General features: G+C 42.7%; 2 protein-coding genes across 2 annotated transcripts in view; both read left to right on the top strand.

Annotated features, from left to right (window-relative positions):
- Nucleotides 1–19,695, top strand: part of plch2a (phospholipase C, eta 2a) — a 48,365-nt gene extending 28,670 nt beyond the window's left edge. The window contains exons 10-22 of the mRNA XM_067526937.1: nucleotides 1,375–1,482; nucleotides 2,913–3,068; nucleotides 3,592–3,687; nucleotides 3,814–3,914; nucleotides 4,984–5,072; nucleotides 5,480–5,662; nucleotides 5,871–5,978; nucleotides 6,196–6,320; nucleotides 6,514–6,598; nucleotides 8,070–8,216; nucleotides 9,435–9,514; nucleotides 13,310–13,673; nucleotides 16,857–19,695. Coding sequence (XP_067383038.1) covers nucleotides 1,375–1,482; nucleotides 2,913–3,068; nucleotides 3,592–3,687; nucleotides 3,814–3,914; nucleotides 4,984–5,072; nucleotides 5,480–5,662; nucleotides 5,871–5,978; nucleotides 6,196–6,320; nucleotides 6,514–6,598; nucleotides 8,070–8,216; nucleotides 9,435–9,514; nucleotides 13,310–13,673; nucleotides 16,857–18,517 — 3,303 coding nt within the window. The 3' untranslated portion in view covers nucleotides 18,518–19,695. The remainder of the gene's footprint in view (nucleotides 1–1,374; nucleotides 1,483–2,912; nucleotides 3,069–3,591; nucleotides 3,688–3,813; nucleotides 3,915–4,983; nucleotides 5,073–5,479; nucleotides 5,663–5,870; nucleotides 5,979–6,195; nucleotides 6,321–6,513; nucleotides 6,599–8,069; nucleotides 8,217–9,434; nucleotides 9,515–13,309; nucleotides 13,674–16,856) is intronic.
- LOC137139540 (uncharacterized) lies at nucleotides 13,680–15,485 on the top strand. Its single transcript, XM_067526936.1, has one exon. The coding sequence runs from the start codon at nucleotides 13,706–13,708 to the stop codon at nucleotides 14,627–14,629; it is 924 nt and encodes a 307-aa protein (XP_067383037.1). The 5' UTR covers nucleotides 13,680–13,705; the 3' UTR covers nucleotides 14,630–15,485.
- Nucleotides 19,696–20,325: the final 630 nt, after the last annotated feature.

Raw genomic sequence — 20,325 nt, forward strand, 5'->3', positions numbered from 1 at the left:
CATGCTTTGCTTCACTACCAGTTGTTAGTAGGTCCACACACTCAACATGACACATTTTCTAAGTTTTTTTTATGTAAGAACAAAAACAACTTGTGGGGATTTAAACTTGATGAAATGCCTGCTTGGAAGTACATGCAATGTGTTAAACATTCAGTCAACTGGAGTCATGATTTTAAGTTCGAAATTGATTAAATCAAACAACACACTTATTGTAAAATATTAAAATCCCACTTTAAGATTCAAAAGTGTAGCCGTTGATAATTTAAGACTTTAACATCTACAGTTGTTACAGCAAGAAGTCAACATTGGTTTTTGTTTTGTTTTTCGCTTGTTCTCTGTTCAGGTGTGTGTAGTTGGCACGTTGGAAAACCACGAAGTGCTGACACTGTGTCATTTTATTGATATTTGAGTTGGTCTTTACTGTTTGCCATAGTTGCAATTACAGCACAGCACTTCATAATATAGTGTAATCTAGTGTAAGCTGGTAAAGCATTGATGGTTTCACGCACGGCCTTAAACAACATGTTGCCGAGCAGCAGCAGCAGCAGCAGGAGCAGCAGGTGAGGGAACAGCATTAAGGTTAATGAGGCTTTACTGACACCAGATGCTTTCACTGAAGAGAAGACGCGTTGCCAATACTTGGCACACCGAGGACTGCTCCACCAGCTGTCGCGCCAGCACTGCTACCTGCGCGTACATTTAGTGGTGGCACCTCCCGCTGCTCTGCTACACGTGTTGTGCATCCTCAACGGTGGGTTTGACGAGTGTCATCTGCTCTCTCGCAGTAGCTCTGACGCTGTGCATGAAGACCATCTCTAACCCCCGGACAAACTGCCTGACTTGTTAATGAAAAGCCACGGCCCAGGCAGTAAGACTCGCATCTGAACCTGAACATTATTCTCTCTCGAGTCTCATACCCTCCCTCTCCTCCTCCCCTGAAGCCTGACACTGAGAAACATAGAAAGGGTTGTTTAAATTGACACAATTCCGATTGATCGGATACTAGATCTTCTTCCAGGCTTTGTCTTTCGTGTTTTCAGGAGACATTTCTACACACTTATAATGTCATGAGAGCCATGAAAAGAAAGTAATTATAGGCTTCAGCAAAGGCTGAGTGGATTCAATTATATAAGCACTAAAAGTAGAGAAACATTTCCTCAAGTGCGACTCACCAGTCACTTGACAAAAGTAAAGCCGTTCCCAACAAATAAAACTGCACCAGTTGAGCCCATTCATTGAAATAAGCCATGCGCTGAGAGGACGGTTCAGTTTCTTACACCCTCTTGACTCTAATCAAATGTTTAAGCAAATAAATTAAATGGCTGCTGCAGCTGTTTGTTAATGTAGTGTGAATCCCCGTCTTTTCTCCACCAGGGGAAGAAACTGCCTGCAAACATCGACGAGAACGCAGAGGAAGGGGACGTGTCGGACGAGGACAGCGCTGACGAGATGGAGGATGACTGCAAGCTGATGAACGGAGATGTATGTTTCCTGTTTGCTCTTCTCCTGCGCTTGACGTTTATCTCTTCTCTGGCAGATGAGTCGCAGTGAATTGTGCAGGTGTTGTGGTGATGATGGAGTGTTCTCCTCCCTCTGCCATGTCTTTGCTCCTTTATTACTACCTCTGCTGTTTGGTTTCATCTCTTTCTTTTTTTGTGCGGCTGTTTTTTCTTATTTCCTGCTCTTCTCTCTTCCTGTTTGTCCCTACGTCTCGTCTTCAACTCTCGCTTGCTTCTTTCAAAGTGGAAGGTATTGTATAAAAAAAAAAAAGACATCCAATCAAATCCTTAACTTCACCCCGTCGTGTGTCATACTTCCCCATCCTGCCTGTGAAAGTTTAAAGTGATAAAAACAATTTGCAAATGTTTAATATCTGAAAAACAAAAGTGAGCAGGGAATAGAAGTTAGAGTTTGAGTTTTGAGAGAAAACTTGAGGCAAACACGTCAGGACCAAAACGACTAGGACTGATTAGTGTTTTTTTTTTTTTTTTTTTACTTTGCAGCTACTGGCTAATGAATGTAGATTTTTATATAACAGCTTTATCTGCTCCTAATGATTATGTTTATTAATTCACACTTTGCACTGACCTTCACAAGTGCACTGACAAATTGATCTTTTAGTTCTAATGCTGCAGGTGTTTTTCAGCGTTTATTCCGAAACACTAGGAAAAAGCAGGGCTATTTTTGGTTTTGACGTGCCTGCTCTGAGCTCACAGCAATTCAGCTCTTCATGCAGCTTATTACAGAGTTAGGGGCTTCATGCACACACTCTGCCACCATGTGGCTGAACTGATCATGTGCACATTTTTCCAAGTGAGGCAGTGTGCAGTGATTCTTTTTTATTTAATTTTTTCAACGAGGACATCTGTCATTTATTCTGTTTCATCTGTATGAAGGATGCCCCATCGCCATTCTCAGTCATGCTCAACATTCCTGAAGGCTCCATTTATCAGCCCCCATCAGCAGGTTCCTCTTCATGTATAATGCATATGCTTCATCTTTGCTTTCTATGAGATGTGAGTTCTTACAGGATTCTGCATGCAGTGTTGTTATTCTCGGTCTCGTCAAATCAGGGTGGGAAGTAATTATTCACTGTTTTTTCTTCAGTGAGACATCAGGCAAAGCCGTGTGATTTAAAGGGGCATTTCACGAACAGTAGTTAAAAAAAACAAAAAAAACAAAAGAGCTTCACTAAAGTCACCTCCAGTGTGAATGAAGGACATTACTTAATGTAATTACTTTTGGTTTCTTACTTAATGAAAAACTCATCATACAGCTTAAAAAAAGCAACAACAAAAAAAAAAGGCCATTGAATCCTGCCAGAAAGGAACTATTTCATATTGCCCTCCCCTGACATATCACGTATGATCACATATCATCGCCACCATTCTTTACTACTGTTCCTCCTCCAGACATCAGCCAACAGGAAGCAAGTAGAGAATATGGCTAAGAAAAAGCTGGATAACCTGATGAAGGAGTCCAAGATCAGAGACAGAGAGGATCCAGATAGTTTCGCTATCGCAGCACTCCATCCAACCGGGAAGCCCACAGACAAAACTGGCTCCAAGGTAAACACAGAGATGCAATCCTGGTGAGCCAAACGTTTACCTGATACTTCTGAAATAAGTTCATAGTCCATAAAGTCCATAAAGCCTAATCTGTGTTTTAATCCTAGCCTCCAGTCTTATTCTTTACCAACTATCTCACCTTTTTATGTATCGACAGTACACAGAATACAGTAATTGAGCCGTTGGCATCAGAAAGCTTTTAAGGGTCCATAGGGTTGGAAGGGCCACACCCACCCGGTTCCAAGCCCGGTAGAAATGGCATCAGGGAGGGCATCTGTTGTAAAAACTGCACCAAATCCCCATGCGGACAAATGATCCGCTGTGGTGACCCTGAACTCACAGGATAAGAGAGATAAAAATAAATAAATCATCCTAAAACAGACCGTGGAAAAAAACAAGGACGTGCAGTAAGTGATAGAAATGTGACACAAACTGAAGTCAGAGTGAGTGACGGGGGAAGAACTACTTAATCATTCTCACTCTCATTTAACCCATGTTAAAAATATTTCTCCTCTGCTTTCAGGGTAAAAGTGTGGATGGCACAGACACAGCGGACGAAGCTAACAGCAGCAACAAGCGTACAAGCCGCTCCTTCATGGGGAGCTTCTCCAAACGCAAGGTTGGATGTTACATTTCTAGCACAAGCTACTTAAATATTATCAAATTGGATGCAAGTGGCTCTCACTAATATCGGTTGGTCTTTCATTAATGAATAACTTTTGTTTTGTTTTTTTGTTTTTTGCAGAAAAAGACGTCCAAACTGAAGAAAACGTCAAGTTTTGAAGACACAGACACAGACCAAGAGAGCACAAGTAGTGCCTCCCGTGCCCCCTTGCACCATAGCAGGTTTGCTGAACACACACACACACACACACACACACACACACACAGCAGCTACGTTAGAGAAAAAACACAGATCCACCATAACATTGATTCATTTGGGGAGCAAAGGGTGGGCTGATAAGTCTGATCCAGTAGAACAGCTACAGGAGCTAAAATACTTCATAATATAATGCTGGTTACGATAGAAGGTTTGTCAAAACACACAGTGCATCTTTGGCGCAGACTGGTCAGGGTGTCCACTATGAAAAGTGCCTACAATGGGCATCAGAACTACACCATGCTGCAATGGAAGAATGTGGCCTGGTCTGATGAATCGCGCTTTGTTTTGCATCATGTGTTTGCATCACTTACCCGGGAAAGAGATGACAACAGGATGGCAAGCTGGCAGAAGGTCAATGCACACTGCCACGCTGCACAAATGGTTCAACTAGTACGAGAGAGTGTGCTGATGATCCTAATTTCCCAGATGTCAATGATCTTTGGAGTCCCCACCTCGTAACTTACAGGATTTGGTGCTACTGTGGATACCACACAATGTGCAGTGCCTTCCCCTGTAGATACTACTCACTCACTTTGATGAGTAAATGTTAAAACCAACATTGTCAATCTGTAACAAAGTCTGTCTTAACATCTGTCATCAAGCTCTGTCACACTCTACATAATATACAGTTACATGCAAAACACCATTTTGAAGATTTTTTTGCATGTGCAACAATAAGAGATCTGAGAGTTTTGATCACAGTCACCAAGTGAGGAAAATTAAAAACTTGAAAATCCACTAAATGCTACTTGAAGAAACACAAACCTGAAGCCTATGGAACACCTCTTTATGTTCTGCTGACATGAACAGCACAGAAATCTTTTAAGAAATGAAAAGTCTGCATTAATAATAAAAGAATTGCGCCTTTTTTAATGTTTACTTAATTGAGCACAGGCTTCTATTTTAATTTCACTTTGAATTATTCTGGGGGCCAAGTATCATCAAAAACAAATCAGTAGTGGCCAAGTTTCTGTTACAGTATTTTCCAGTGTTCTTTTACTTGTGAAACCTTTGGCTTTGGTGGCTTTACAGAAAGAAGAAGACAATGAAGTTATCCAGAGCACTTTCCGATCTGGTCAAATATACACGTTCTGTGGGTCTGTATGATGTCGAGGCACAAGGTGAGAGTTCTCTTCACTCTAACTAATCAAAAGAGACGAGTGCAATATCTGAGTTTGCTTATATCTTTTTGGGAGTCGCTTTTTCATCCACGTGTCTGCACGTCCATTTTAACATTGTACAGGGAATAAGAATGTTCCACAAGTTAGAAATCTAGTCCATAAGTTGGACCCTTGATCCCATGTGCACCTGTGTAGCTGCCCAGTGACCACAGGTCTGACTGTGGCGTCCAGGTGTGAATGTGATCAGGGCTCCTGCAAAGGTGAAAACTACCCTCTATAAGTAAATGTAAAAAAAAAAAAAAAAAAAAGGTCCATGGGTTGTTTAAATCATTAGAAATCTCTGACAGAAATCTCCTTACTTAGCAGCGTGTTAGTTGAAGTCTACATCTTTGTGTTGTCCCCGGCAGCCAACTGCAGCTGGCAGGTGTCATCGCTCAGCGAGACTAAAGCCCACCAGGTGATGCAGCAGAAAGCTACATCCTTCATACATTTCAACCAGCGACAGCTCTCCCGCATCTACCCTTCTTCTTATCGTGTGGACTCCTCCAACTTCAACCCGCAGCCCTTTTGGAACGCCGGCTGCCAGCTTGGTAGGAGCCTAAGCCGACCGTCATCACTGCGGTGCAAATGCTCAACTCATTCATGCTGCTGCTAATGCCTTCAACCTATAAAAAAAAAGTTTTGGGGTTTTTCCCTTAATGAACCTCCCTCCTGTTGATTATTTTGCTCTTCACACACATTGACGTAAAATATGCAGCCCGCTGACAATAAAGTAAAGTGAACTGTTGTGCATTTCAGTTGCACTCAACTACCAGTCAGAGGGCCGCGTCCTGCAGCTCAACAGAGCTAAGTTTTACAGCAACGGCAACTGTGGCTACGTCCTCAAGCCTGCTTGCATGTGTGAAGGTCAGAACATTCATTTTAGTACCTGATGAATTCAATTTTACTTTTTATGCTTCGAGTATGTGTTTTCAAGGAAACATGGAAGACGTGTATTATTTGTGCCTTTTGAACATGATTACATGAGACTGTCTATTGTTAACTGTGGAAACGATGGTTGTCATCTTGGAATTTACTGCTTAAGTATGAGATCACAAAAACAAAACGTACTTCCTTTTTGTAGGTGCCTTTAACCCCAACCTGGAGGACCCACTACAAGGTCAGATGAAGAAACAGCTGGTGGTGAAGATCATCAGTGGACAGCAGCTGCCTAAACCTAAAGACTCTATGTTAGGGGACAGAGGAGAGGTAGAACCCACAAGTACAACTGCAGTGTCATATTTTAACACGACTAAGACTAAGGTTCAGATGGTAGAACAATTTTTATAAAATCGCAGGGTTAATGATTAGATACACAAACCATGAGTAATGATCACTGATAAGTGTTTGAACTTTACACAACTTACAGCTGGTTGTTAGTAATAGGACATCTTTCTGTCAGATCATTGATCCCTTCGTGGAGGTGGAGATCATCGGGCTCCCAGTGGACTGCTTCAAGGAGCAGACCAGAGTGGTGGACGATAATGGTGAGTTGAACAAAAAGTTTGTCTTTATTAAATCAGATCTTTTGTGATCAAATTTGCCCGTTGCCATAAAAATACCCAGCAGTGACAGAGTAATGTAGAGTTAACACTAACATAAAGAAATGATTTAATGAAATTGGGATGTTTGTGACAAATAACCTTTTGGAAGCTAACTAAAGTCTGCTTTGATGAAATGCTGTGTCCACCACACAAGCCGATTTCTGATAAATGATACAGTGAAAAGCAACACAAGCATCACTGTCAGGGTTTCTCCTACCAGTTTGATCTTCATCAGATGATAATCAAGTCAGCACACTAGCATGATCCACTCATTACAAAAAGGGGACTGTATGGTTTTTTTTTTTTTTAATACTACAACCCCAACAAAAAGTTAGGACGAAGCGTAAAACGTAAAGAAAAACAATATAACTATTTCAAATCTCTGCAACCCATATTTTATTCACAATAGAACATAAACGACATATCAGAGGATGAAACTGAGACATTTAATCATGGATCGTGTTCACATTTGGCTTCTTCTTTGCATGATACAGACGTTTGAGGATTTTACAGTGAACTGTGTTCACAGACAGTGATTTCTGGAAGTGTTGCTGAGCCCATGCAGTGATGTCCAGAAGAGAATCAGGCCTGTTTTTAATGCGGTGCCACCTGAAGGCCCAATGTTCACATGCTTCTAGTTTTGACCTTCAGCCTTGTTCCTGGCACACAGAGGTTCCTCTTGACTTCTCTGTTGATGATATTATAAACCGTAGATGGTGGGATCTTCAAAGTCTTTGCCATTTTACGTTGAGAAATATTTTCTGAACTTGTTCCACCATCTTTTGGCGCAGTTTGTCACGGATTGGCGAACCTCTTCCGACCTTTACATCCGAGAGGCTCAGCCTCTCAGAAATGCTCCTTTTATACCCAGAAGCGGGCGACACTTCCAACTTTTCTTTGTAGGATAAATCTATATATACTGGCCAGTTTCCTGTGAACGTCCCAGTGTTTAGGTGAGGAGAGCTGTGATTTGCTGTGGTTTACCTTTGACATGTGAATATTGGATGTATGTGCTGATTGGAGCAGAGCACTGGTTGAATTTGACTCTATCCTGGCTTGTGTGAGAGGTGTCTGTATGGGTTCTGATCTATAATTGATGAGCTCAGCTTAAAGATGTGCACAGACAGCACCTCTGTGTCAGCATTCTCTCTCTCCCTGTCTATCTCACACACACACACACACACACTGAATAATTGATGAGTGCTGAGCTTGTCCTTTGATTCTGCCCTGGACCGTTCACTCGCTCTGTCCTCTGTGTTTGTCTCATCTTTTATTGGCCAAATTTTTTCCTTTACATTTTTTGTCCCATCTTTCATTTTTCTTTTGTTTTCCCTTTTTTTCCTTTGATGTTTGTCTGTTCTTTCCTCCTCCTCTTCACATCCGGCCTGCAACATCTTTTGGGACGGACACATAGGGTTCAACCCGATGTGGGAGGAGACTCTGGTGTTTACAGTCCACATGCCAGAGCTGGCGCTGGTGCGTTTCCTTGTATGGGATCATGACCCCATCGGCCAGGACTTCATCGGCCAGCGCACCATCGCCTTTAACAGCATGATGCCAGGTAAGACATAGTGAAACACCGGCTTTGGCACGGAACTGATCGATACCCCAATGACTTTCACAGATTATGTTATGTCCAATTTGCTCAGAGTAAAGTAAAAAAAAGCTTTAAGGTGAGCGTGTATTAAGATTGAGGCATGTGGCATTGATACCTTTCTGTAATACAATCTATGTGATACGGCTTATTTTAAAAGTTAAAAAATGGGCAACTCTTTTAGAGAAAGAAGTTGGATGTTAGACGGTGCTTGTATGGTAAGTGCACAGCTGTGGGAAGAATGTGGTCAGCTCAGCTCTTGGCGTGTTCAAAGTGAGGGAAAATAAAGAACAGTTGATTATTTAATCTATACAAGAGTCATTTCGGAGAATCACTGGGCACCTTAAATGAACTTAAATGTGCTCTCTGCAAGTGTGCCATCCAGTACAGGCTAATGGAGTATTGAGGATTGGATTGCCCTCCTATTGGCGGGTTGTTAGAGGGCTCATAAACACTATTCACACCCTTTTAAAGTAACTTGTCTAAATCATCCCTGGCGTAGGCCATTGGTTTCAAAAGTCACAGAGGTCACCCGAGTGCAGCAAATGGGTTTAAATGATTGTATTACCTGTATCTGGTAGGTCGACTCACTATGGAACTCTGGCCAAAAACTGCACCATGAAGACAAAAGAACAAAGTGACCATATGTACAAAATAAAAAAGGGTTTCACAGCTAAAACTCTGTTTGTATCCCAACTGCTTTCAATTTTCATTTTATGCCTTTTCATGAGGCACTGTGATTCAGTTTGAGTATGTTTGACATACAGATTTGTCCATCTAGGAGACAGGACTAAGTCATTAGAATTAATAGAAACTGAGAACATTGTGTGATCTGTTTAAAGTGTAGAGCTTTGCTAAAGTTGCAAATTTGACAACTGAGCTGAAGCGTATGAACAGAAAACTTCTGCCAAATGTACTGTATCTGGTTACCTGTTCGTTAGGTTGGATTTCCCCTAAATACTTTTCATATTAAATGAGCTTGTTCCTTGTAAATGGGATTTATGGTGCTGTCGCATCAGAGTCTGCTGCATTCTGTATAGTAGATCATCATCCACAGAGAAAATGATTGTGTGTTTTTGCGATTGTGTTACTTTTGATTATCACCACACATATTTAAACATTGGCGTTTATTTCTGCAGTCAATCACTGCTAATTTCGCTGGGCCTGTGATGTGTTTTTGAACAGGTTATCGCCACGTGTACTTGGAAGGTATGGAGGAGGCTTCCATCTTTGTTCACGTAGCTGTGAATGACATCACTGGTAAGGTAGGTACCACTGAGGAAGGCGGCTGAAAACATGACAGATCTGTTACATTTGTTACATTTTCATAACGTCATTACGCAGCTTTTTAGAACTTTGTCTGCAGTTTTTGAGATTTTGTTTTGTACACAATTATACTGCCGACCACTTTTGGTGGACGATTTATCTGTTACTGAACGTTATGGCACAAATTGACCCGTGTCGAGCTAAGTATCCCAAATCAAAGACAAGAAATGGAAACGGTGCAATGGAGTATTTTTGGAATTGTTCAGGAACAACTGGAAGATCAGTTTGTGTGACACAGTGCAGTATGCAATACGACAAATACATTTCAGATAGAATTTCCTCTCACCTGATTCCATCACTGTCCAGATGCTCTAGTGAATGTTCAGCTTGTATTTCCTTGGTTTTCTAACCCTTCGCTTCAGTGAAGGGAAATCTTACAAGTTAATCATGCAGTAAAAACTTAAAACTGCAGTCTGCTTGTGCAGGTAGCTTTTCCCTTTGCTGATTATTCGTTATTGTTGGGATGAGAAAGAACACTGATCTTGAACTTGACCATCAGCTGGGTGTCCTCCTATTTTTAACCATGTAGCCTCCAGTACATTTTTAGTACAGTTGGAAGAAGAAGTAATCCTACTGTTTGCACTTTTCTTGTTTCCTGCATAAAATGTGATCAGATCTTCACCAAAGTCACAAATTTAAAGACAATATTTCTAAGCTAATAAATAATCTTTCTTGTCATTAGACACAGCCATTTAATATACAAAGTGATGGTGGGAAAAAGTAGTAGCAGCAGTGTTTCATGAAGTCGTCGAACCACCTTTCGCAGAATGAACCTTAATCGACATTTTCCCAATACAGGCAAGTTTCAAGGCTGACTTATGGCAAAACGTCAGATGTGCCGCAATACGTTTTTGGAGAGTAATGTCTTCCTCTGTGGTGGGGACGGCTGTAGCACAGTTGGTAAAGGCAGTCGTCTGCCGACCACAGGTTCAGTGGTTCGATCCCAGGTTACGGCTATATGTCAAAGTGTCCTTGGGCAATACACTGAACCCCAACACCCCATTCCCCTCCCCAGCTGTGCAGTGCCTGTACAAATTGGGGAGGGTTGTATCAGGAAGGGCATCCGGTGTAAAAACTGTGCCAAATCAACGTGCAGACAATGATCCGCTGTGGCGACACTGAACTCACGGATAAGCCGAAAGGACAAAACGAAAAAAAAATGTCTTGCTCTGTGGTGTCCTGCCATGGATGTCATGTCATGAACATAGATATTAACTTCACTTCAGTGAACCTCTAGAGTTTTTTTATTACCTTATTGAGCATGTCCTCTGTTCTCTACTACTTCTATAGAGAGTAACTACAGAACCAAATCATCTCCATCATCATTTTCCCCCATCACGTTGTATATTTAACGGGTGTGTTCAATGACATGAAGGATTATGTTTTATCAGCTTAGAAACACTGTCTTTGTTGATATTTGTAACTTTGTTGAAGATCAGATCACACTTCTTAAGCAGAAATGGAGAAAACTAGCAAACAGTTCCATTACTTTTTCTTTCTTTAGATGAATGGCGTAAAAAGTCTGTTCTATTCAAACTGAAACAATTCCTGCTGTGACATTGTTGTTCACGAGAATATTTTAGTTATTCCTTTGTAAAAGTCGTATTCATTAGATCCTAAATATTATCGCTATCATCACACAAGTTTTGATTTTGTGTCTCTTTGACCATGCTCAGCTGTGTCCAGCCATGTAATAAATGAGTGCTCTGTTGTTCATTGTCTTCGCTTTGAACTTCCTCTTTCTCAGCTGTTGCTGTGTGCTTCCTGTTGTGTTTTCTCTTTTATCCCACCCACCCACCCACCCAACCCATGTTTCTCTTTCATCCTCTTCCTCTCTGAATTTCACTCTCTTCCTGTGTCTTTTTTGTGATTTCAGTGGACCCCTCTTTTTCCAAATGCTCCATTTAGAGGCAGGAAATTTTTAGGAGCCCTGAAGCTGCCACTCAGAACTCAGGTGTAGTGAGACCCAGTCGGCATCTTGCATGAGCCACATGCTCCACCCTCTTTGCCACTTATGAGACCCCACCCCCCCCCCCCCTCCCCTGCACACACCCCTCTTGTCAACCAACTGCAAGCATTCAAAACTATAAGGCCAACTCATGCCTCACATGAGTTATGATGGCCTTACACTGCCTGCACTTTCATTGAATCCCCAAGTAGATCCAATGGCATCAAACTGCACAGTTAAAAAGAACAGAGGAAAGAGAAACATGAGTCAGGAAGTCTGTCAGGCTGCAGTGACCTCTCACTGCTGTTTTCTGTCTCAACCACAGAGTTTTTGTCAGCGTGCTGCACTGCAGGGAAACACATTTTCACGAACTGGAACACTGAGAGCATTTAAGCCTCGTTTCATCTCTGCCATTTTTGGGGGGAAACACACAATTTATTTTAACTTTTTTTTTTTTTTTTTATTTGTTAAACAATTTGTAGAGTTGTTTTTCTTGAGTTTTTAAATGTGTCTTCCGTACAAGTTTTGTAGTGACCCCACATGATAGAAGAACAGTTTGACCGATCGCACTCATTGCTATTTTAACCACAACATGAAAAAGTGTGGATTTAGGTTCAGTTCTATTGTAGAACATGATTTATTGAGCCTCACGTCCTAGCAACTAAACAAGAATCACATGCAGCTCAAGCTACTTTCCCTGTTTTTTTTTTTTTTTTTCCCCCCCTCAGCCAGAGCTGCTTTTGTTGATCGTCTTTTCTTTCTGTCTGCCCTATTTTCCTGTTGACAGTGACCGTGTCCAATAAACCATTCGCCACACTGGTCAGTTACTTGGATCTACTTCTCTCACATTTGTTGAACCTTCTGAGCAAATATTAGCAGGTTGTAAATGATGTAATGCGACGCATTTGATTTGGCATTTCTGTGGAGTGATACAATGTCGTTCACCAGAAAGCCAAAGTGAATTTCATCTGTGTCAGTGTGTGAATGTTGTGATCATTGTCATTTTTGCATTTTGGTTATTTTAACTTTTGACCAGTATCACACAGCACCTAACGACACCGGACAGGCCTGTACATTATTTGATTGCTTTACTATGTATCATTGTCAGTCCCCTCTTTCTATTGGTTCTCAACAAAATATGTTCACGAATGTTGTTTTTCCCTTCATCTGAAGCCACTTTGTAAATCTGACATTAGTTTTTGTATGTATACAAAAATAAGCAAACCCAGTGTAGTTCCTGTGTAACTCTTATTCCATTACTGCAGTGTTGTAGTTACTGTTTATACGTTGTGTATATTTTTTCGGGTGCCAAAAGCGTCAAATTTCAAGTCTTGCACATCGTTTAGCGTCAGTTTATTTCGTTGCACAAGACTGTGTTTTACTTTGACAGGTGTCTTCATGTTTCTCTAATATGTTACCACTAGGACTACAGCTGCTGGATACATGTCATAGGTGCTCAGAATTTAATACAAAGCATAGCTGCCTGATTACATGAAGATGTGCGATATCTATGAGGCAAACACTTTGAATTCTAGTGCAATTCAAAGCATGGATTACAGCTGAATGATCATGTTAAAGGCTGAGTGATCATTCGAGTGTTTAGTAAATTAACACTCAAATTTCTTGGGTAAAAGTTATTGATGGAACTTTTTGAGCATGCTCAAAAAAAAAAAAGTGCCCATTTATTGCAAATGATGCTGTGTGCACGACTGTTTGTGATCTATGCCGTTCTAGTTTGTTAAGTGTTATTTTGTTTGACATTGAGGTTTTGTTGTGTTTTTGTCAGGCCAAAGCAGCCAGCGGCATAAAAGGGCTGTTTCACAGAAACCCAAAGCAAGGTTCCCTGGACAGCCATGCTGCTGCACAGCACAGCCGTAAGCACCCGTTCGGTGCCCACCTGCTGCGCCGCACTGCTAGCGCACCCACCAAAGGCCAGCCCAAAATCAAGAAGGGCTTCCCAGAGATTGCCATTGACACCAAAGACTACAGTTCAGAGGGGGCTAGTGAGGAGAGAGAGTCTGAGGACAGGGACAAGGCCTCTGCTACCACCTCTCACCAGCCCACTCCACCACAACATCGTAATGGGGATTCACTGGGGCCCTGGGTCCCACCTGACACCAATGGGGCTTTTCACCCCGAGGAGGGTAAAGGTAAGAGCCCAATATTTGCCCAGCGTCGACCAATGAGTGAGCCTCTGAAGCGGGCCAGTCGGCTTCGCTTTCATGACCCGCTGGAGGTGAAGCCAGGGGTGTTTGCCCGTGTTGCGTTTAACAGCTCAGGCAGGGTGGGGATGTCCTCCAACTGTATGACATGTGTGATCGGCTCAAAGGAGAGTCCAGAGGCTGACAGAAAGCGTCAGGTTGAGGAAAGGCAGGGATGCAAGTCTAAAAGGGAAAAAAATGTGGAGAGACAGGATAGAAGTAATCGCTCCACATCAACAAAGAGACAAGTTCAGCCAGAGCCAGTAGCCAAGCCCCAGCCACTAGCTGCGCAGCCAAACTCACAGCAGTCCCTTTCCGAGCTCAAGCAGTGTGTGCAGGATCAGTTTCAGCCCTCGCCCCACGCTCTCCTTCGACCTATCTCCTTCCCCAGATCCAAAGCCAGGCAAACTCTGGGTGTCCAGCATCTTCGACCTCAGCCTGACGCATCACAGAGGAATGCCCGGTCCTGCAGTGTCCCCCAAAGGCGCTCCCCGAACTCTGTGATGCCAGCACCGAGCCTCACCCCAGACTACAGGACCAACCTCTGTTGGCAGCAGGCAACACCCCTGAACTATGGCACTGTTTGTGGCTCAGTGCTCAGTCCATTAGCAAACAGTAATTTAAATGAAGGTCTCCAGCTCAGTGACAGTAGCAGCTGGGACAGTTTTGGCAGTCTAAGCAGCTTGGAGTCCCCTCCTACGCTGCCTCCACGTTCTGTCCTGGACAGCCGCAAAAGGGCTGTTGGCACCCTGCAGCGTGAGATGAATGCCCTATTTGCCCAGAAAATGGAAGAGTTGCGCCATAAGTCCCCCATGTTCTTTGCTGGTAAGATGCATCTGTGGCAGCAACCCAGTAGCTGTTGTGTAGTGGCTGTAAGGGGCCTTTTCAAATCCTGTAGATGGTAGTCAGTCCGCTGTAGCCTCCACACATACTGCCATACCGGGAAGTCTGATTCTTCCCCCCTACTCTATACCTGTGAGCCAGTCCGCTTTACCACCTGTGTGTCCCTGATAGTTTAAGACCAAGTCTAAATCCCAACTTTTTTTTCCCCACCGATACCAATTCAGAGTTTAATTCTAGGCTTTGTTTTCTAGTTTAGTTTTGAGACTTATCATTAATTCTGATTTCACTTAATTGACTCTAATTTTGCTTCTTGTTGCCTCAAACTTCTGTACCTCATACTATCCAACCGCTTGACAGATGAGGGAAGTGGTAAGTTTTTGACCTAAAAAAAGTCTAGATTTTTTTTTTGTTGTTGATGCATATGGGACAAGCCGTTGATGTATTAAGAGCTTAGCGAAAAACTATCCCCAAGTAACAATAAAGAAACTTTAGATATGTGTGTTGTTTAAATACACTGAGTGTTGGAACATAGAGTATTTGGAGTACGTGACCCACAACAAGTAGCACAATCGTCGTGTTAACACACAGCACTGCCACCAGGGGAGTCCAGCTCATGCTGACGTCTCTTCGGCCTGCGAGGATGCGTTTTTGGGCGTTGGCCTCATTCCGAAACCCAATATGTGCTGATGTGTGTTAGTTGTTGTGAAACCTCAGTCTCGGCAGCTTTTACCTCTCGTCTTTCTTTTCAGTGTAAAACAAAGCTGTGATGCTTGTTCTCTGGTCAATTTGGAGATGCAGCTTTTCTTGTTCGGATAAAGCCTTTGTCCTGTAAGCTGTTTCCTTGCCACCATTCTCCCTCCTCTTTCCAGTTTTGCTAAACTCCCTTTTCCTCTCTGTCCCCTTTTGCACGCTCTCTCTGTTCCTAGTGCAGAATTGAGGGGATGACCGGAACCAGGTAAACTGCTTAAGGCATGCTACCCTTAAATACAACCTGCACAGCTTCACCTTCACTTCACCCATCAATCTTTCTGCCTCTTTCATGACCCACATGTCGCAACACTGGGGGTTGGCCAGGGTTTTTTCCTCCATGTGCACATTCTTGAGGCCACACTAACTCAGAATGACATCAGTGGAAGTAATGAGAGCACCATGCCGTTTGTCAGTTCACATCACGAAAAGGTGTGGGTCCAAACTGAGCAAGTGGAAAACACGACTGATGAAACTGCCCAGAATCACATCGATGGTGATTCCAGTTCGTTACAACTGAAGTCTTGTCTTTGTAGCTTTTAGCATAACTCCATGAAGCGATGCCATCTTGGTGTACATTGTAATTTCTGAGATTTAGGAGCATGAGATCACTGACATTTGATTTTAAGAAACAAATGCCTCCAACTTTCAAATGGATTTAGATTTTTAAGCAAAAACAAAGGTGAATTACACAAACTTCCTATGTGTAAATGTCCATCCCAGTTTAGAAACCTACATTCTTTTTCCCAGTTGACTTGCTATAGTAACAAGTCATAGGCACACATTTGTTTCCCCTGCATTAAGGTTATTTAGTTTGTGTTTGTGTGGATTTAAAGAATTTCTGGGTTTTCTGACTGCTTGAATTTCCTGTCCCCTTTGTACGTCTTTTTAGTGAGGACAACTTACAAGGTTAAACCGTCCAATAGAGCTACAAAAATGTAAAATTTGGTTTCAAATTTGAACAAGAAATGTGGATTTTAGCATTAGTAGTTAACTAGTAATTGGATTTTGAGTTATTTTGTCATGTGTCTCCATCAAATATAAATTCTGTAGGCCTCTCTGTATACAACGGATTCCTCTGCATCCGAGGAAACTTCGAGTGGAGGTTACACAGCGTCCACCACTCACATCTCTTCACCACTCGTGTGTGTCCATCCTTGTCTCTTTTACTGTGTCATCTGAGTTAAATGGCTCTCAACTCTATGTTTTCATTCCTAAAAGTGGTTTAACTGTCAGTCCTTCTCCTATGTCATGTATTAAAATATCTTTATGTGCACTATGTGGCTCTGTCAGCACATGTGGTTTCACAGTGGCGGGACTTGAACTGCCTTCACATTAAAATTCATCTTTTGTAAAGCACATGAACAAAGCAAGAATTTAGTGTCTGCAGACGTTTATGCATTAAATTAGCTCACTGCAGAGCAGCAAACCATATTTTGCATAATGTGAACCTAGCAAATCTGCTTTATAAGGTCAGTATCCAAGCTACAGTTTTCCAAAACCTCAATAACATTGTCTTTGCTGCTTTTTTTTCCTCCCCAGACTGTTCTACGGTGCAGAGATCACCTTCCCCTCTTCATATCCTTGCACTAAACTCTGAAGACGCCAGGAACACGCATTTCATACGGTCTGTCTCCACTCCAGAACGGAGCCTGTCCTCACATCACTCCTCATCTACACCCCTGGAATCACCGTCTTCAGCAATAAACGCAGAATCCCCAGTGGCCATTCCTTCCAATGGGGTGGTGGACAGTCCTTTCAAGGTAAGCGGAGACCCTAAAAAAGCTGCCCTTCCCAAAGCTACGTCACTCCCTTTTACGAACCCGGCTGAGAAGACTGTGACAACACAGTGCCGTCGAGACACCCAGACCAACACAAGCACTCATTCTGTCATGGAGAACATGCCAAAGCAGAGAGAAAACCAAGAAATTCAGTTGGAAAATAAAAATGGTGCAGAGTTAATGTCTGACCACCGAGCAGAGACGTTTGCAGCTGTGTCCACTGGAACCCCTACAGTCTCTGCCGCTCATACCACCTCATCCAGGAGATCATTATTTAGCAATCTGGCATCACAGACGCCAGTAAGAAGAACAAAAAGTGAGGGCCACGTCCGGTCGGCTGTAGCCTCGTCCGGGCAGGTCCAGTCAGCGGTACCAGAAGTCTGCACAGATGCTACCATGAATGACCGCCTTTGGAGCAAGATAGAGACAGACAGTCACAGAGACAGCATGTCCTCCTCTTCCAGCCTCTCTTCCAGCGACACTGTCATCGATCTGTCCCTGCCTAACCTGGCTAGGAAGAGCCTCACGAGCCTTCCCACAGCCAGCGGCTCCTGTGATCCTCCCTGGGTTAGCTGCCATCGCTCAGCCTTAGGTTCTTATGATCCCCTGCGAGTTAGCAAGAGCAAGTCGAACCCCAATCTCCAGCAAAATGACTGCTCGAAAGATGAACTTAAGCCTCGCCCTCTGCAGCCACCCCAGGAAGCTTCCCTGGACTCACCCAGCCGACTGGCTCAAAGGAGGCACACCTGGAACAGACTTTACATGGAAGGGCTAAAGCAGTCCTCAGCTAGCAAGCCACTGTCTGCAGTAACAAATACAACGACTACAGCTTCGATGTCTAAAAGCCTCGGGGATCTGACCTCTGATGACATTTCCTGTAACTTTGACAGCAAGTACCGCAGCATCAGTCGCAGCTTCATTGTCAGGCCAACCAGGGACCATCTCCGCAAGGGCAGCCCACAGAAGTCTCAGCCACACAACAACCTGACAGAGCAGCTAAGGAAGCTGACGGATGTGGAGCCCCTGACTGCTAGCGACTTTGCCCCGGAAAACAGGCCTATCGAGTCACAGGAGGAATTTGTGGATGAAACCCTTGTGCGAAGAACGTCCTCAAGGAGCCAAAGCAGGGTGCGCTACATTGCAAACAGGGCAAAGAAGGCCCAGGAGAGGCAGAGGCTCCAGGGCCTGATCCAGGGCAGAAGTGCAAGCTTTAGCCTTATTGGTGACCTTGGCAGTGGAAGCAGTGCTAGCCCCATTGAGGAGCGGGGGAACCCCGAAGGGGCCTGTTGCGTGGCCCGGAGTCCCTGCACCAGCCTGGATTTGCTGAGTCAGCTTACCCCCCTAGGATCCCCCTCTCCCAGACAGTCCCAGGCCTCCCCAGACCCTGAAAACAGTGAAGTCTTTTTCATGCTCAAACTCTAAGAACAGGCTGACTTGGAACTGAGTGTGAGACACACAGTTAGAGACTTGTTTGGAATACAGTCCAGTTTTTCTCAAGTAGAAATCTTTTTTTTTTTTTTTTTTTAAGTAAACATTGCATATCTTGCAGATTATCTCCAAGAAAAATGCTTCATATTGTGGATTATTTCAGCGGCTCACGGACAGCTTATCTACCGAATTAGTGATCCATGAACAATCAAGTCTACAGTTTGTGCGAGATCCATTTTTAACCTGAGCATCATAAAGCATTGTTCTTTTGAATATCAACTATTCCAGCATTGTCACCTGTTTGCACCAAATGTTAGACACATGCCAGTATTTAGTGAAATGTACCCAGTTTTAAATGGCTGTTTATGTTGACCGTGATCTACTCTCATGTTTGAGAATTTATTATTATTATTATTTTTATTTTTCTTTTTTTTTTACTTGAACAAACAGTAGCAATAGATCACAGCTAGAGGACAAAGTTTAAATGTTCCATTCTTATTTGTATTTCCTTGACCTGTAATTATTTGTTTTGACTAAGTTTAAAGTTAGCTACTTCATGTCGCCATACTCTTATCAGCCCATCCATCTTCTAGCAATATTTTGAGAATAACGGCCTGGTTTATTATTGAAGAAAATGTGCGGTTTGATGCTAAAAGCCAGGGCCTGTCTCATGTCTTCACTAAAAATAAAAAGAAATGAACTATTCTCCTTCGAAGCTGGATTAAAGGTCTTAATTTGATTATTTGTGTAGTGGTTACATTGTAATTTGATTGAGCTGCCAATATTTTGCTGACCCTTCCTGATCTGTGGCATGTCACAGCACTGAGATCTGTACTTTAAATCGGGGGGTAGACTGCTCCGTACCAAGTTTAGCCCTCTTTAGTTACTGGTTTTACTGCATGTCCTTTATGCATTCTGATGCTCATCCTGAGACCTTTTTAATGAAAATTTGCTTAATATTCCAAACTTCCTTTTTTTGGATCGTCTCTCAGGCGTCATGTCTGAAACCCTATGTTTTCATTGGTCTGTGATACTAAAACTAAAGCACGTTTATTTGTTGGCCTGCTGTATTGTTTGCACTGCCATGTCGGTTCTTTGTGCAAAATTTTAAGGACAATATTTAATTGAAACAATGTGTAAATTTGACCTGAATAAATCTCAAATGAATATTATTGAGTTTCACAGCTCATTTCTTCCATTTACACTCAATCCATCAACATCTGCCTCAAGTTAAGAGACAAAGACAAGTTGTTAACCAACCAGTTAAACTGAGCCTTACACAAGCTGACATGTACAAGCATTTGGCTTTGGTTTTGGCAGGGTCTCCCTTCTGCTCTAATTATGGACTCTGTCTGGGTCTGTGTTTAGAAGCCATCACCTCTCTCTCAACCTCTCTGGCACAAAACCCTCCAGACCCCCTGCAGGACAGGAAAAGGTTCCAGAATAAATACTTGAGGCTGCACAAGAGACAATGAGCTCAACCATTAAAGATGGTCATTAAAGGACAGGAAAAAAAAAACGACGTTTCACTAACACTTGCTGCCCGAGGTTGGATTTTGTTTTTGTTTTTTGTCTTTTTATTTTGTCATCCAGTCCTGTACTTTAAAAATTATTTCCTTCAGTTTTTTTTTTTACCATACTTTCTCTGGAACACCCAACTCTCTCTTGAATTGCTAATATTACAATAACAACAGTAATGGATTCATGCATCGCTTTGAGGCCCCCCAAACCAAACCCCCTGCCGTTTTTTCCTTTTTGTTTCTCCTGTCCTTTGATGATCACAAAGATATGCTTGTTTCATT

This window comes from Channa argus, chromosome 13 (genome assembly GCF_033026475.1).
Source record: "Channa argus isolate prfri chromosome 13, Channa argus male v1.0, whole genome shotgun sequence".
Classification (NCBI taxonomy): Eukaryota; Metazoa; Chordata; class Actinopteri; order Anabantiformes; family Channidae; genus Channa; species Channa argus.